Raw genomic sequence first — 17,631 nt, 5'->3', positions numbered from 1 at the left:
GACATAGTACAGGAGATGACCAGAGACTGCGGACATAGTACAGGAGATGACCAGAGACTGCGGACATAGTACAGGAGATGACCAGAGACTGCGGACACAGTGCAGGGGATGACCAGAGACTGCGGACACAGTGCAGGGATGACCAGAGACTGCGGACACAGTGCAGGGGATGACCAGAGACTGCGGACAGCACAGGGATGACCAGAGACTGCGGACACAGTACAGGGATGACCAGAGACTGCGGACACAGTACAGGGATGACCAGAGACTGCGGACACAGTACAGGGATGACCAGAGACTGCGGACACAGTACAGGGATGACCAGAGACTGCGGACACAGTACAGGGATGACCAGAGACTGCGGACACAGTACAGGGATGACCAGAGACTGCGGACACAGTACAGGGATGACCAGAGACTGCGGACACAGTACAGGGATGACCAGAGACTGCGGACACAGTACAGGGATGACCAGAGACTGCGGACACAGTACAGGGATGACCAGAGACTGCGGACACAGTACAGGGATGACCAGAGACTGCGGACACAGTACAGGGATGACCAGAGACTGCGGACACAGTACAGGGATGACCAGAGACTGCGGACACAGTACAGGGATGACCAGAGACTGCGGACAGCACAGGGATGACCAGAGACTGCGGACAGCACAGGGATGACCAGAGACTGCGGACAGCACAGAGATGACCAGAGACTGCGGACAGCACAGGGATGACCAGAGACTGCGGACAGCACAGGGATGACCAGAGACTGCGGACAGCACAGGGATGACCAGAGACTGCGGACAGCACAGGGATGACCAGAGACTGCGGACAGCACAGGGATGACCAGAGACTGCGGACAGCACAGGGATGACCAGAGACTGCGGACAGTACAGGGATGACCAGAGACTGTGGATAGTACAGGGGATGACTGCTGACCTTTGGGGAGGGGGGGGAGCGGGTACCTGAATTTGACAGATACCCGCTCCCACTTCCGCGGAGTTGTTCTTTCATCTTACCTGTTCCTCTATCCAGCCGCGCTCTGTCTTCCCGGCTTCTGTAATGGCGCTCGGCATGACAGCCGGGTGCCCAGTGCGCATGAGCGAGAAGCACTTGCGCTTTGTGATTGGTCCGGCGGCTTCTGGGATCTGTCATGTGTCCCAGGTGCCGCCTTACCATTCACAAAAAGCACCGCTTCCTGCGCATGCGCACTTGGCACCCGGCTGTCATGCCCACACTACAGAAGCCGGGAAGACCGCGCCGCTAGATAGAGGAACGGGTAAGATGAAAGAACAACTCCACGGAAGTGGGAGCGGGTATCTGTCAAATTCAGGTACCCGCTCCCCACCTCCCCAAAGGTCAGCAGTCATCTCTATAAGGTCTTGCTGTAGAGCTGAGCGGCCGGCCCGGTATTCTGACACGGCGGCAGTGGAAATACCGGACCGGCCGCTCCATATTCGCTCCATAAGACACACTGACATTTTCCCCCCTTTTTTGGGGGGAAAAAAGTGCGTCTTATGGTGCGAAAAATACGGTAAATGACAAATTTCAGTAGAAAGCTCTAAAAATTTCATTTGATGGTCATGCCCAATGGTTTGAATTTTAATGTTTGATTTCGGAATGCATAGGGGCGATGTAATGTTTATGCATGTGACTCTAGCACATCTCATATATGAAAGAAATTAACATTTGTGATAAAAGCGTCCTACCTCACCTAGCACATGTGCATCACAGAAAGAATGATTTTTCAAACCGGAAACCCCAATTACATTTGGGGATTTTTCTTATCACAATGTTCATAAATGATCAAAATGTTCTCATTAACCATTCAAAAATTGAAAAAAAATGACCATTTTTAATGAAATCCTAACCATGTATGGCTAGCTTTCAGTCACAGCAGATTAGCTTCTACTTCACTCCCATCTAAAACCCACAAAAGTCTGTCCCAGAAGAGGCTATTTTGCATTTAAATGAAAAAATGAACATTTAATTGAAAAATTACATCATCCCATTTATGCGTCATTGCCTAATTTATAGTCCTTACCCCAGACAGTTTATGACCTGGCTCTAAGAAAACCTAGAAAGTATTGATTGAGCAAGCTCTGGACACTCCCAACAACATGCAGAGAACGCAGTTGAACTAGTTCAGTCCTAATTGCTGGCAGAGAGAACAACCATTTATCACTACCTTCCACATCTGAAAGAACGATGATCAAGTCTGCTTTCATCTCAACAGCCAGCCGAGCAGCCAAGCTGTCATTATCCTTTATGCTGATCACCTGTGGAGATATGGAAGGTCAGGAGGAGAGAACATCGTACACCATGGTTCTAGATCAGGGGTCTCCAAACTATGGCCCTCCAGCTGTTGAAGTACTACAAGTCCATTCATGCCTCTGCGAGTCTTGCAAAGCCTCCTGGTACTTGCAGTTCCTCAACACCAGGAGGGCCATAGTTTGGAGATTCCTGTTCTACATGAAAGAAGAGATCTGGATTTGAATGATTAGTATATGTCAAGAAAAATACAGCAAAGTAAGCAAGCGAGCAGCATGTTATGTAGTGCAGGAAGACTCAGTGATGTCACATTGGATGCAGGGTCCAGGTCTAGCTGGTGGAATGACCCAATATACATACATAAGACCTTGTCCCACACTGAGCCTTGGAAAGCAAAAAAAAAATAAATCATGAGGTTTAATAAAAAAAATTTAATTGAGACTTCCTTAATGTGTTCAGATCACATTGGACAAAGTGCATGCAGTACTTTGTCCAATCTTCCTATGTGCTGTATTAGGCTATGTAGCAAGCATTTGGCGCCACTCGAGGCTGGAAAGGACACAATCACCTCACCAGCAAGGAAGAGGGGAGCAGCATCCCAAATTATACCAGGACTTAGGCAGTGTGCAGAAAAGGAGGATGGACGTGGCTGAAACCCGTCCCGAGGAGCCCTGTGAGAACACGGTCGTGCCAATGGCCTTAGCCGTCATTCCGGCCATGCCCATAGGGGGCTTGGTCATAGAGGCCTCTGTGACCAAGCCTCCTAATGGTGGGACGAAACGCGTTAGAAGGGAGTGGCCGTAGCAACGGCTGAGGCCATTGGCACCACAATGTTCTCACAGGACTCCTCAGGAGGGGTTTGAGTAGCACCCATCCTTATTTTCTGTATTAGGCTAGTTGCTTGGTTGGACAGCAGCCACCCCTACCTCCACAGTTGTTGGACTACGCAGGTAACAAGCAGATGGCTGCTTTGACAGGCAGCACTTTTCTCTGTCTACAGGAACTTGTCTGCATGGTGATGTTAACTAAAATGTTCCAGGCAAGTGTTTGGAAATGGACAAAAGCATCCGTCTCCTTGCTAGCTGCCTGTTTGGATGGACGTTGAGGAAGGAGGGGTGGCCTGTCCAACCTCGCAGTTAGTCTTAGACAGCACCTAGGAAGGTGGGATAAAGTACTACATGTACATTGTCCAGAAAAAATTAATAAAAATAGTGAGACTACTCTAAAATGAGGAAAAAAACAAAAAGGAAGTAAATTGGGCATGAACAGCTTTAAAGCTGTTGAGAAACTATAAGGCTCAGCATGCTTTTATAGTTTTGGGGTTTTCATCAGCTAGAGGGGAACAGAAACTTTGAGTATAACTGAAATCAAATACAGAAATTACTCTATAGAAAAGAAAAAAAAAGAAAAAACCTAATACAATTAAACTATTAAAGTAAATATAGTAGACGTGGTTTTCCTGAAATGCGCAAGTGGTTGTAAACCTCAGATATGAAATATGAACACAGCATATCCCCTCTATAGTGTGTACTTGTCTCAATCCAAGGCACCAAGTGTCATTTCTGTCTTCTGCCCTGTTCCTTTTATCAGCATGAATCACTTGACAAGTTTTAGTGACACTAAGAGAAAAATGGTGACAGAGGAGGGGCCTCCAGCAGATTAACAGCCTCAACACTGTTCCTGTGAGCTGTGTGGAGGGGGATGTGTCTCTCCCCTCCAATCAGCTCTCAGCGCTCTCCTCCACAAGATCTGCAGTGTGTAATTGCAGCTCTCCGCCCCCTTTTTTCGAACAGCTCAGACAAGCTTTATAAATTCTTGACTTTGAACGGATGTAGAGAGGAAAATAATGCAGATAAACAGGTACAACTTATGTAGCAGGATGTGTTTCATCTCTGTGTATCATCTGAGCAAAGTCACGTCACTAGATATATTTAAGGGTTTACAACCACAAAGCCTAACTCCAGGTTTTGAGATATTTTAACTAGTTTGAGCCAAGCTGGCCCAAATGAACTTTTGGCATTACTTATCCATTAAGAAATGCCCACCGTCAGCACTGCATAAAACTGTATATAACATCAGCTACATAATGTATGCCGTGCTGTGTTCTGGCAGCGGTACATGGACTTTCCGTGAATGGCGGAATACTGTTCAGCCATTTACAGGAAACCGTGTATTTTTATGAATGAATACAAAGATTCTTCTGATTGGCTGAGGTGGGGATGGTGACATCATCTGCCCGCCACTACACCTCATCAGAGGAAGTTATGCATTCATTCTTAAAAATGCAAGATTTTCATGTTGTTCAGATGGTGATCCAATCAATGTAGAAGACCTCCTTAACAAGCACTGGACAGCAGTTATGGCTTCCTGTAATGAGGACCGGTTACTGTACTCATACCAGAGCTGCCTGAAGTGGGTCGATCTAGTCAGTGGATCCCTTGGTGTTTCCCCCATCAGCAACACCACAGTCTGAAGTCCCAAAGGATTATGGGGATTGTAGTCTTACAAGGTGAACCTACATCCATGGGATCTAAAGTAGGACACCTTGCCGAACCCTTCCCTTAGTGACCAGACAGTGCTGAGCACTTGCGGGAGATGCAGCGAGGTTACAGGACTTAACAGAAATAAATGTGATAATAAAATCGTGATAATTATCAACACCTACTATATTGCGCTGAATATGATCAATATGTGAAAAGCTGCCACTTTATATAAACCATAATTAAACACACAACTCATATAGTGTTGTAGTGGTGCTAAATAATAAAATGTGAAGTGAATACCACAAAATAAATGTGACCACAAACTAATGAAACATCCGTGATTGACGTGCTAAAGAAATTTTATTTAAATTAAAATGATCCAAAATCCATAAAAAGCATAATCAAGTGATCCAGAGTCCATAAACTCAATTCTTCTCGTGGTGAAGGAGAAGAATTGTGTTTATGGACTCTGGATCACTTTATTATGCTTTTTATGAACTTTGGATCACTTTAAATTTAATTTAAATTACTTTGTTTAGCACGTCAATCACGGATGTTTCATTTGTTTTTGGTCACATTTATTTTGTGGTATTTACTTCACATTTTATAGGTTACAGGACTGACCCAATGTATTTTCTGGACACTGGATAAGATATATACAAATCACAGAATTTTTTTCTCTATGGGGAGAGGAATGTTTGGAGTGGGAGGTTGGATCCAAGAGTTCAACTGTACCAAAGATGCAGCATTTTTACAAGATAGCACACCACATCATGACTACAGCTCCCATCTGTGTGCCATGTGCTAAAACAGACATGTGTTGCGCATGCTGCTTAGGTGCTTTTCGAAATGAACATCACTGCACTGTTCCATGCGTTATCATGCATTGCGCCTTACCACAACTATAGTGTGAAAAGGCCCATATGCAGTGTTACTGTTCACTCACTGACATCTTTGAGCTCACATATTTGTAGAAAAGAATGAGACACTATAGTTGCCATTCTCAACCAAGATTCTGTGGAACCCTAGGGTTGCTGCAGAGATCAGTAAAGGTTCCTGTGGATGATTAACTCCCCCCCGCCCTCATCTGATGGTGCCTGGGTCAAACAGCACCTGGCACGACTCCAATGATCCTTTTAGCTGTCTGTTAGGGTGGCATTCTCACCACCACTATAGAGGGGCATTTCTCCCATTGATTACCAATGTAAGGGGCATCATTCCCCTTCACTGATTAATTTCCCTGAGACCTGAAAATTATTTTAGGGGTTCCTCTAGGATAAAAAGGTTGAGAAAGGCTGCACTATAGATTGGAACATGCACCAAACCTCAGCACTGCTCCCTGCAGTAGTAGATCACCCGTCTTCTCTGGCACCCATGCAGAATCTAGCCATGCACCGGCGCTAAAGCGACTCAGCATGCAGCCTGAGCCCACAGGTATACTTCACCCACATTTACCCCCTGAAGATCACTGTTCGGTTCAGGAGGAGGAACTACGGCGTCGTTCGTGTTAATGATCGGCACAATGTTCATTCGCAGCAGCTCGTGCAAAGTGCCATTTAAATTCCGTCTCTTCTGCTCGTCATGGAAATCCAAATTTGTGACCAGAATCTAGAAGAGAGAGAATAAAAAAGGCTTAGATCCAACACATTCTGGCAATGTAGCAAATAATATTGACATTCCATCTATCATTTACCGGTAAATATAAATTAAAAGATTCAAGGGGTTACAGAAAACAAAAGTGACCCATACACCACTGTACTGTGCCAGGTCTGGTCTTGGCACCAAGCCTAAAGTCTAGTCTATGAACACTGGCACACAGTCCGGTCAATGTCCTCCTGCTGGGTAATGAGGTCTTTTCAGGTGAACCGAATTGGACAGAATGGCAAAATAAATATCACATATTTCAGATACCAGATGACTAATCTGTCTGGGAGCGATAAAGGCAGTAAAAGAAAGATCTGGTTTATGGTGCTGGAACTTGGCTGCTCTCCGGCGATGGTAAGGTCTACGGATAGCAAAAGTGCATACGGAGCACAATAGCTGCAATTCAACAGACTGCAATGAACTTTAAATTCTCATTTCACCTTCACAAGATGATGGATATACTGAGGGAACAGACTTCTAGAGCACAGGAGATCATCCAGGTGGGCTTCTCCCAACCTAGGGCAGTCTTCAGTGTTTAGGACAGGGTTAGGCAACCTCGGTACTCCAACTGTGGGGGAAATCCCATCTTAGCACTGGGAGCCATGCCAATGGTGGTCAAGAGTCTTTCAAGGTGTCATGGGACTTGTAGAGTTCGTGTCGAGGTTGCCTACTCCAGTTAGGAGGATATGGAGCTCTGTCCAAAAGGGGAAACTATACATGAGAAAAGCAAACGTGATATATAGCCAAATAGAAAAATCATTTGAGCCCAATGGTCCTCCATCAGAAAGAAATCTCAGAATCCGCACAGGACATGGTAAGATGGAGCAGACAGCAACAGCATCAGGATGATTTTACAGAACAATGAAGGCCATGATAGATTTTAGGCTACCTTTGGGCCGAAGAGGATAGATAGAAAAATAAACTCCAGCCATAAACAGTCGTGCAGTCTCCTCACTCTGATTTCACTGCACGCTGTGAGCTTCTCACAATGTGCATTAGAAGCTGCAACAAGTTAGATAGAGCCTGCCTTATCTCCTGGCTGGAAGATGTTCAGCACCATCTAGCACTTTCCTCCCCATCCTGACTGTCCCTGGCCCAGTGCTCTACGCCTTTCATTAAACAGATTTCAGTTTTTGCAATCATGAAGGCTCCTCATAACATGTGGGCATTACCACCGATTGCTGTTTTTGGGAAGCTATATAGAGCACCTTTCTGTCCCTTCCCACCAGCCATGATCTGCCTGTATTACATAGGAAAGAACAGAAACACAGCAGGATCTAAAATAAGAGTGATCAGCATACTGAAAGCATACACGTTATACCTGCGAGCATCTTTTACCACATTTAGAGTGGCAGCATCTCTTTAATTTTAGGATGTAGAAGATTAAAGTGAAAGGTTTCAGGTAATGAGTTAAATTTGTTTTTTTTTTTAAATTTTGCTTTGTTCTTCAGGTTGTGCTTGCAGCTACGTAGTGTAAAATGTATAGCTTCACCGCTGCTGGATACTAATGCTCTTCTTCCAGCTCTGGTACTGGAAGGTTCGGCTCTCATGCAGTGCGGAGATCATGTGCAGCCCCTCCCTCTACTCATTCATTCACAAAAAGCCTTATATCCTGTTCAAAGAACACAAGGAATTCTGCGAATGGAAAAAAGGGAGAATCCTAACATTAATCGCCTCTCTTGTCCAGTCACAGAATTGTTCACTGAATACAAGACATTTTGGAAATGAATGAGGGGAGAGAAGGAGAGGCTACACAACTTGATCCCGGCACGGAACTAATCCTCTGCACCAATTTAAGGGTTAGGGTAAGTTCTGTATTTTTTTAGCTCAAAAAGCGCTGCATCAATAACATTTATGTACCAGGCTCCTAATTCACAAAAAACAGACAAAAAACAGAATAAATATGTACCATGAAAAATGTAAGAGACATCGAAAAACAGCAATGGTAAAAATCAGTAGATTGCCTAGACACTGCAGATAATTATTCAACAGAGCCATAGAGTCAAAAACATTCCATCAGAAATAATCTGGACACTATCTGATCAGATTAGTGAACTGGTAAAATCCAAAAGGGTCCATCTGACAAATAAAACATTTTTAAAAATTACCATTTGGGTAGATTTAGCGTGGCTTTAGGAAGAATATAACATGGCAGGTATAGAGCCACCTATGGCTACACCAAGCCACTGGCGCAGAACCCCTGCTCTGTCTACAGAAATGTAACAAACACGAGGTGTTCTTCATTTTCTGCATTACAATGGAACTCGGCATGTCTTACCTGAGCTGCACAGATGCTGTATTGGGTAAACATGGCTTCATAAAGGGCCATCAGCCCACTCTGTCCGGCCGCTGCACAGGCTCGTGCCTCCAGTACTGGGACTTGCTGAAAAGAACAGATGGAGATGTCCGGTAAGGTCCAAGGCCCATCAAAAGTGCTTCAATATACATTATTTATTACAGGTACTTGTATAGCACCTTCAATTTACGCAGCACTTTAAATATATATACTACATTCACATCAGTCCCTAACCCTCAAGGGGCGTACAATCTAAGGTCCCTAACTCACATACATACACATACTAGGGCCAATATAGACAGGAGCCAATTAACCTACCAGCATGTCTTTGGAGTGTGGAAGGAAATTGGAGTACCCGGAGGAAACCCACGCAGGCACAGGGAGAACATGCAAACTCCAGGCAGGTGGTGCCGTGGTTGGGATTCGAACCAACGACCCTAGTGCTGCCAGGCGGAAGGGCTAACCGTTTAGCCACTGTGCTGCCCACATTATTATTATACAGGATTTATATAGCGCCAACAGTTTGCTCAGCGCTTTACAAAACGAAGACATTACAGTCACAATAAATACAAAGCTCTCCAACATATCATACAAACCTACCATATCTTTCAGCTGATTCTGCCCAGAATGCAATGCTTGCCTCACACTCTGGGATAAGAGGATCTCATGGCGGAGGCGCTGTTTCCCAAATGCCACAGCGCCACTGGTGACGATCATCATCTCTCGGCCTTGGTTTTGCAGCACAGACACCTGGAAATATATAGCAATCCAATAACCCCTGGTTCACACCAATGCGTTTAGTGCTTTTTTGCAGAAATGCACTGCAGTCCATTTAACATGGTTTCCTATGTGACATGTTCACATCTGTGCTTTTTTTGAAAAGGGTCAGGGACTTTTTTTTTTTTTTTTTAAATGCAAAAAGCAGAATTTTTGTTACAATAGAATTCAATGGAGAAGCTGCTGAAATGATTGTAGTGTGTATTTGTCAATTTTTTACTGAGGATTTTTTCTTGTCCAGAAAAAACAAAAAACGCAGCAAAAAGGTGTGTGTACAAAAGCAAAGCACAATGCAAAAAGAATGATAAAATCAAAAGGATAGATGTGAACCAAGCTGAAGTAATATCTTTATTTTACCGTGTATATCCAGCCAAATGTTTTTTCCTAGTTTGCAAATCAGTTTTGAATCCTATCTGGGGCTCCGTGACATCAGCTTCACCAAACAGAAGGGAAAATCTTGACGACAAATAATGCGGCTCACTTGGCACCTCCACTAATCAGAGAACATCTTGTGTTCTTTTCAATGAGACATTTTCTGAATGGAAGAGCTACCAAGCGAGGAAGTCCTCACTGTACAAGTCGCTGCAGCACCACCCAGAAGTTCAAAAAGCACAATGAATGTGGCTGACTACACATGAAAGTCTGAGCATTCCTCGAAGCCCACCGAGAACTACAGGTAACTATGCTGACCCAGGAGTTCCACTTTAACAGGAGGTGGAGGGGAAGAAAATAAAACTAACTACAGGTATGGCAATTACAATACATTATTATATGATAATTTTTTTTGGGGGGTGGGGGGTTAATACATTTAAAGTGGTTGTAAACCGCAGACATGAAATATGAACAAAGTATATCCCTCTATAGTATATACTTGCCTCAAGAGCACAGAGTGTCATTTCTGTCTGTTGCTTCTTTTCTCTGCTATCAGCATGAATCACTTTAAGTTTTCCTGACACCAAGAGAAAAATGGTGACAGGAGAGGGACCTTCTGTTCCTGTGTGCTGTGGAGGAGGGTTCCCTTCCCTCCAATCAGCTCTCAGAGCTCTCCTCACTGAGCTCTGCAGTGTGTAATTTCAGCTCTCCGCCCCCTTTTTTCCTGAATTCTCAGACAAATTTTATAAATTCAGCACTTTTATTTGGAAAACATCTGAAGATGAAAAAATGATCCTAAAGAGATGCCCAGTCTCTTTCAAATGACAAGAGAACATTGCCAATAATTCCAGTCACACCATGGTTAAATGATAGAGGTCTGTGGCTCATAGTAAATGTAAGCAGAGTTGTCTACAAACATATCCCATCTACTTTAATGTATTCATGGAAGGGGATTCGTTGTGTACGTGATACAATATACCAGTCACTTGGTTAAGCGGAAACACTGAAGGCAAAACCTGAGTCTGATCAGCAATTCTTCAGCCGTTTCACCCAAATCCAGTCATCAGTGTTAAAGGTAACAACATCAATTTAAAAACAGTTTAAGGAACTAATAAGTGTGATCCTGATACCATGTATATGGGACAAAGGCCACTGCCTACAGTTGTTACTGCTTTCCCTTTTGTTGATGACTGTCATAATAATTGTTCTGATTATTTCAGCAAGTTGACAAATAAAAAAAAAAAGGTTAAAGTTTACAAATAACTGAATATGAACTGAAGACGGAATTGCAGACTTGGTTTGTAAAGGTGCGGGTTCCAAGGCTGTCAATCCTCCGTTTCGCTTTACTACCAAATGAGTTACTGACCTGCAACAAGAAGGCAGCCAGGGAAGTTGGAAAAGTCTTAACATCCTATCCTACATGAGGGCTACAGCTCAGTGACCCTCTAAGGGTCCTTTCACACAGGCACTCCATTTGTTTCTTCAGTTCAGTCATGCTTTTTCAAAGAAAAAAAACGGATGAGTTTACTTCCGTTTTTTCGTCCGTTTACATCAGGTTTACAGTCCGTTTACATCAGGTTTACAGTCCGTTTACATCAGGTTTACAGTCCGTTTACATCTGTTTTTTGTCAGTTCCTTTTTTTTGCAGAAGAAAAATAGGGGTTTCTTCCATTAAAAAAAAAAAAAAAAAACCGATGTTAACGGATGCGGAGAGTAACAGGTGTAAAAAGATGTTCATCCGTTTACATCCGCAAGTCCATAGAAATACATGGGGGTCAGTTTTTCATATGTAAACGGACAGATGAAAAACGGACATACGGAACGCCCGTGTGAAAGAGGCCTTAGTAAGGGGTAGGCACTACTGCGGAACTGTTGATTCTATACAAATCATTGTCTTTCCTGTACAGGTTGAGTTTGGCCATGCTTACTTCCATCTACCAAGCCTTCCTTTTGATCCAGTAATGTGAAGTCATGGACCACCAAACTAGACTTTTTCAAGAAAAAGAAGAGATGTCCCACTGATTTCTTACATCGGATTACTTGACATACATATTTTATTGAAGATAAAGACCAAGTTCACCTTTTAAAGAAAATGGACAATGTAGTCATAGGTCCCCAGTAGGTTAAAGTATAAGTCCACCTTTTGTCAAAATATAATAACTGCACATTTAAAAAAAAAAAATGTAACAATGTGCATTTATTGTTTTTGTTGTTGGAGGAGCCTCTAAAGTATTGCACCAGCGATCAGATCCATGCAGGTTCCCCCTCTGACCTGTCACTGTATCTGCTTGCTCGTACACCCCGCACAGGCAAGCAGATACTTACTGACAGCAAGGCTCAATGAACTACCATGGCACTGTGGAACTTGTAGTTTTCCCATTCACAGAATACTGTGAATGAGTATTTGGAGCCCCGCATGGGTGCTTTTTCTTTTTCGTTTGTTTTTTTTATTGTGACAACTAGCAGGGGGTAGAATAACTGTTCTTCATAGGAGAAGGTCCACCTGTGTTTTTTGTCCTTGGCTGAGCATCCCTTGCAGAGGATTCATTGCTGTTACCTGTACCCAGATGAGATGTGCTTACACACTGACTACTAGTAGATGTCTGGTGAATGTACATCTGACAGAGGTGGTGGATTCCCTATTGGATCACTTTACAATATCTCACCGTGATTTCCGTACTTATATCCTTACGGACAATTTATAGTTCTTACTCCACTGATATTTTATGGACTTTATATATTCTCACTTTTATGCTGCACTTTACTATTTCACATTTATTGAACATTTTTTATATTTGATTTTCATATGCTGCACTTGACTGCTCCGTTGATCAATTTGGACTTTATTTTCACAATATCTTTCACTTATTTTAGCGCTGCACTTTCTATATATTTATCCTTTAAATTACACTGTGCAGGTTTGAAAAATATTGCTTAACGTAATTGTTGTACCTGAAGTCCCCAAAATCTGGCTGAAAAACTCCCATATTGTTAGCATTCCCTTGCCCTCCTCTAGTTGTCAGGACACTCCGTACATTGAGCGAGCACGCTCAGCAATCACAGGAATGATCGCTCTCTCAGGCTCATAAGCCATGCATGCATAGCGCTCTTTCACTCCTGTTGTAGTAAAGCCCCATTCACACACTGCATGTGGTTCATGCAACACGCATAGGGAACCCCATTCACTTGAACTGGCTGCCCTACATGCGTCAAAAAAAAAGCTCCCGTACCTTTTCATACTGTGAGGTTCATGTATTTGTTGCACAACAAAAATGTGAATCTGCTGGCTTGTTTGGAGTGCCGTTAAGAATTACCGACACTGAACGCGCTTTGTGCAATTTTCCCTGCAGGTGTGAATGAGTCCTAAGGGGAGGGGGAGTGCACTGAGCATGTGCAGCTTTTGAAGAAGGGAAAGTGCTTCAGTCATGCCCGGTGTGAGCACTCAATGTATACAACGTCCTAGTAACTAGGACAGGACAGAATGCAAACATGGGGGGTTTTCAGTCAGACTTCAGGGGTGCCACAAATGACCTACAGGTATGGCCACAACATAAAGCAACATTGTCCATTGCTGCACAGTGGGGTCCTACTGGGGACCACTGATTGTACTGTCATTTTTTTTAAAAAAAGGTGAACCTAGCCTTTAATGTGTAAACCCAATAACTAAAATCTCAAACGTTAACATGAAACATCCCTTTAAACATAATCTTCTATATTTTTAAAATTGCAGCTTTTAGTAAAGTAATATCTGGTAATCCTGCCAGGTCCAGGCATTTCTTGTTACAAAGGGACAATGCTCTGTTCCTGTCTGCCAATGGTGCTCCCTAAGTCATTCTAAGCCCGAGATCACACTGATGCGGTGCAAAATGTGCAGCGTTTTTTGTGCGATTTCCGCACCGCATCATAATCACACTCCATTCACACGAACCATTGCGGGTGTGTATTGTAAGTTAACGACACCCCGAAATCAGTTCACAAAACGCAATGCGATATGCAGAATCTGATTGCATGGGTGTGAACACCCAGGGGCGGACTGACCATTTGGAAATTCGGGCACTGCCTGAGGGCCCGGGGTCAGTATGGGGCCCCATGAGATGTCCGATACCTTTTTCATAGACTTTTTTGAGTTTGGGCAAGGACACAGGGGCCCCATGATCCACTATTGCCCGGGGGCCCCATGAGTTGTCAGTCCGCCCCTGTGAACACTTATGCGTTCCCATTCTAGTGCGGACCAAAAAAAGGGTCCTGCACCTTTTCAGTGCGATTTGAGCCATACAAAATGTATAGCTCAAATCACATCGCACAGAATTCGCAATGTGGTGCGGTTCCTGTGCGAATCACATGCGGTATGTTGCACCGCACAAGTGTGAACCCGGGCTGAAGGTTTTTGTTTTTTTTTTTTTAGATTACAAACATGTTATACTTACCTGCTTTGTGTAATGGATTTGCAGAGTCAGCCCTGATCCTTCTCTTTTTGGGTATCCCGCTGGCAGTCCTGGCTCCTCCACCCAGCCGAGTGCCCCCAATAGCAGGTCACTTAACAGGCTTGCTCCCAAGCTGAGCTCCTGTGAATGACCATTGTCATCCATTGACACACGGCACGGCTTGGCCCCGCTCTCATCACTGACTGTGATTGACAGAAGCGGGAGGGCTCCTGCTGCTGTGTGAGATAATGAGGAGAGGGGGACCCGGGAGAGCCGCTGATTTCATGCACATTGCTGGAATGAGATGGGGCTCAGGTAAGAATAAGGAGGGAGCACATAGATGGCATTGACAAGTAGTTACTACGCCCAGAGATAATCCCCACAGCCATGGCTAGAACTTATTTATGAAACGCGTAAGACCTTTTACTCGCTCAATAAAATGTATGATTCGGGAAGATGGGTGCTGCCTATACCAATCCTCACCATAGAATGCATTGCGGTAAAAAAAAACAAGTTGTCCTCCTGTATGCAGCAATAAACCTGCACTGTAGCACACTACAATACACATACTATAGGTTGTGGTGTAAGTCTGAGTACCTACCTGCTCTACAATGGATGCCAGCCTTCCAAGAGCCAATCCACACTCGTCGCCTCGAGTCACCACCGCACTCCCCAGTTTCACGACAATGCGCTTGGCATGTTTCAGCTCACTGCGGTGCGCAAATGGTTTTCCGTGTGAGCGGATAAGAGGCATGGTCATGTAGGGAACATTGCTCCAGTGCCGGGAAGTATAAGGGGCCAGAACTAATTCTTAAACACAAAAGAACACAATGAATACTGCTGGAAATGTCCGTGACATACAAACTTAGCAACTCAGATTTCCTGTTAACACGAAATAACCTCCCAGGGCAACATATCGAGGAGAACCTACCAACCCTGGCCACTGGCCATAACCAAACAAACAAAGAAATTGGGTTTGACACATCTGCAAAAATACACACTTACACTATGTAGCAGTACAAAGGAAACCAACCAGATTTCAGATTACTGCAGCTCATTCAGAGATTATTTCTGATTGGCCGCTATTCGTTGTAGCATTTTACCTTTAATCCTCTGCACAGGAGTTTTTAGTGTTGGTTGGGGCATTTACAGTGCATTTCTCTCATTGGGGATCCACCCTATTTGTCCTGGTGACCACTGTCAGGTCTGTTCAATAACTGCCATCTGATAAAACCCAACCACTGTACTGCACTTGATTTCTATGTGCCGCGTTCACACTACAACGCTGTATGATGTGCAGAAATATAGACATGTGCAGCTCAGGTAATATTTCGGCACAGACCTTGTGTGCCAGGATGACTGAACTGCTGTGCATGTGCAGACGTGAGGGCTTGCACCAGCCAATGAAGACAGCCACAGAGGGCTTGCACCAGCCAATCAAGACAGCCTAGAGGGCTTTTGATTGGTCAGCACCGTCACATGGACGGTGCTGACCAACCAGATGCCATCTAGCCCATACTATCATCGCTGCAAGGAGAGGAGAGAAAGTCGCTTTACAGGTCTGGGGATTTAAAATCCCCACCGCTCTTTTCTTGCAGGGATGACAGTTCAGGCTAGAGGGCATCTGATTGGTCAGCAATGTCCATGTGACGGTGCTGACCAATCAAAAGACCTCTAGCCTGAACTGTCTTCCCTGCAAAGAGGAGGGAAAGAGGAGGGGATTTCAAATATACTTTCTCTTCTCTCCTACCCCTGAGAATATGGAGCATCTGCCTCCATAGTATACATCGCCACACGCCCATTCTCCGCTCAGCATAGGATCCCTGCAGGGAGGTTTCCAGCACCGCTCCTGTGTGAACTGAGGCTATGACAAGTCTGGGCTCACACAGGAGCAGTGGGGAAACCGCATGCGATTTGGACAGGAATCACATTCCTATTCAAATTGCATGCTAGTCTTTGTGGTGCAATTTGTATTGATACATGTCACACCGCAAAGTATCGGTTTCCGGTATTGGGAGCATTTTCACGAGTACTCATGAAAACACTCTGTATCGGCATCAATGCCTGCATCGGTGCATCCTAGTGATCATTGATGGCATGCCTTGAATGCGCCTTTTTTGGGAGGCTGTTAAGCCGATGGATATAGTTCTGTTTCAAGGAAGAAAAGAAAAAAATCTAACAGTGTAATATAACAGGTGATGGTGTTCTTGTATACAAAGGAAACATTTTTCACTTTAAAATGCTCACAGAAGTGAAAAGTCTGTCATTATAGACCCCCCGCGGGAGAAAGACGTCCTTAGAAAATGATTAACGGAAAGATCTGTATGCAGCTAGAGAAGTACATGTGACTGACCTGCCTAACCCGGCAAAACTTGTAAATCAACTAAATTCGTTCAATGCCTCTGGGCCGATTTATGAACACTGAGGCACCAAGAGGAGCTGCTGCCCATAGCAACCAACCAGAGATCATCTGATAAATGAGATTAAATGTGGTTGCTATGGACAACAGTTGACTGCGGTTATAGTCACATAGTTAGTCTGGCTGAAAAAAAAGACAAAACTCCATCCAGTTCAACCATTAACCACCTCCCGTCCGGTCGTTGTATATAAACGGCCGAACGGTGGCAGAGCAGGGTCGGGTGGCCGTTTATAAACGGCCTCCCCGCACCCTGCTTGTGCGCGCTCCTTGGGAGCGCGCAGCGCCACGATCCGGTGCCCGCTGTGTCCTCCGGACATAGTGGAACACTGATCGTCGGACGGGACCTCTGTACGAGGTCCTGGTCATGTAATCACTGATTGCCCAATCAGTGATCACATGCAAAGTAGTAAGCAAGATGTCACTTGTGACATTGCTTACTACATGTGAAATCTGTGAATGATCACAGAGGTCACATGGTACAAGGCTATTCACAACAGCCATGTACCATGTGACAAGCTGTGACCAATCACAGCTCACTCAGTACTTCTCAATGACTGCAAGAATGCAGACAGAGAGAAAGAGAAATGATTGCTTTTACATCCTATATGGGTGTAAAAGCAATCAGTGTAAAAAAAAAAAAAAAAACATCACCCCCCACAAATAGTACAGTGTCACTATGGCGACACTGTACTGCTAGGGTGACAGTATGTAAAAAAAAAAAGAATAAAAATAAAAATATAAAAAAAAGGTTTAAAAATTATAATTTTTGGTTATAAACTAATTTGGATTTTTTTTTTACAGAAAAGATAATCAGAATAAATTTTGGGCATGATTTATGATAAAATATTATTTATTTGCAAAATTTTATAAAAAAAACACTTTTTTTCAAAATGTTTGGACTTTTTCATTTATATAGCAAAAAAAATAAAAATCCCAGTGGTGAATA

At 44.0% G+C, this 17,631-nt stretch overlaps 1 protein-coding gene across 4 annotated transcripts in view; it reads right to left on the bottom strand.

The window, feature by feature from the left end:
* Positions 1–17,631, bottom strand: part of ALDH18A1 (aldehyde dehydrogenase 18 family member A1) — a 68,435-nt gene that overhangs the window by 32,010 nt on the left and 18,794 nt on the right. For 3 of the 4 annotated variants that reach the window (XM_089683372.1, XM_089683375.1, XM_089683376.1), the window contains exons 3-7: positions 14,868–15,076; positions 9,294–9,443; positions 8,676–8,780; positions 6,203–6,361; positions 2,188–2,278 (exon numbers count right to left, since the gene is read on the bottom strand). In XM_089683372.1, coding sequence (XP_089539498.1) covers positions 2,188–2,278; positions 6,203–6,361; positions 8,676–8,780; positions 9,294–9,443; positions 14,868–15,076 — 714 coding nt within the window. The remainder of the gene's footprint in view (positions 1–2,187; positions 2,279–6,202; positions 6,362–8,675; positions 8,781–9,293; positions 9,444–14,867; positions 15,077–17,631) is intronic. The other variant, XM_089683377.1, reaches the window with a different exon arrangement.

This window comes from Staurois parvus, unplaced genomic scaffold, assembly GCF_062004578.1.
Source record: "Staurois parvus isolate SC_StPar_1 unplaced genomic scaffold, SC_StPar_1.0 ptg000307l, whole genome shotgun sequence".
Classification (NCBI taxonomy): domain Eukaryota; kingdom Metazoa; phylum Chordata; class Amphibia; order Anura; family Ranidae; genus Staurois; species Staurois parvus.
This window is presented reverse-complemented; position numbering and strand designations above follow the sequence as displayed.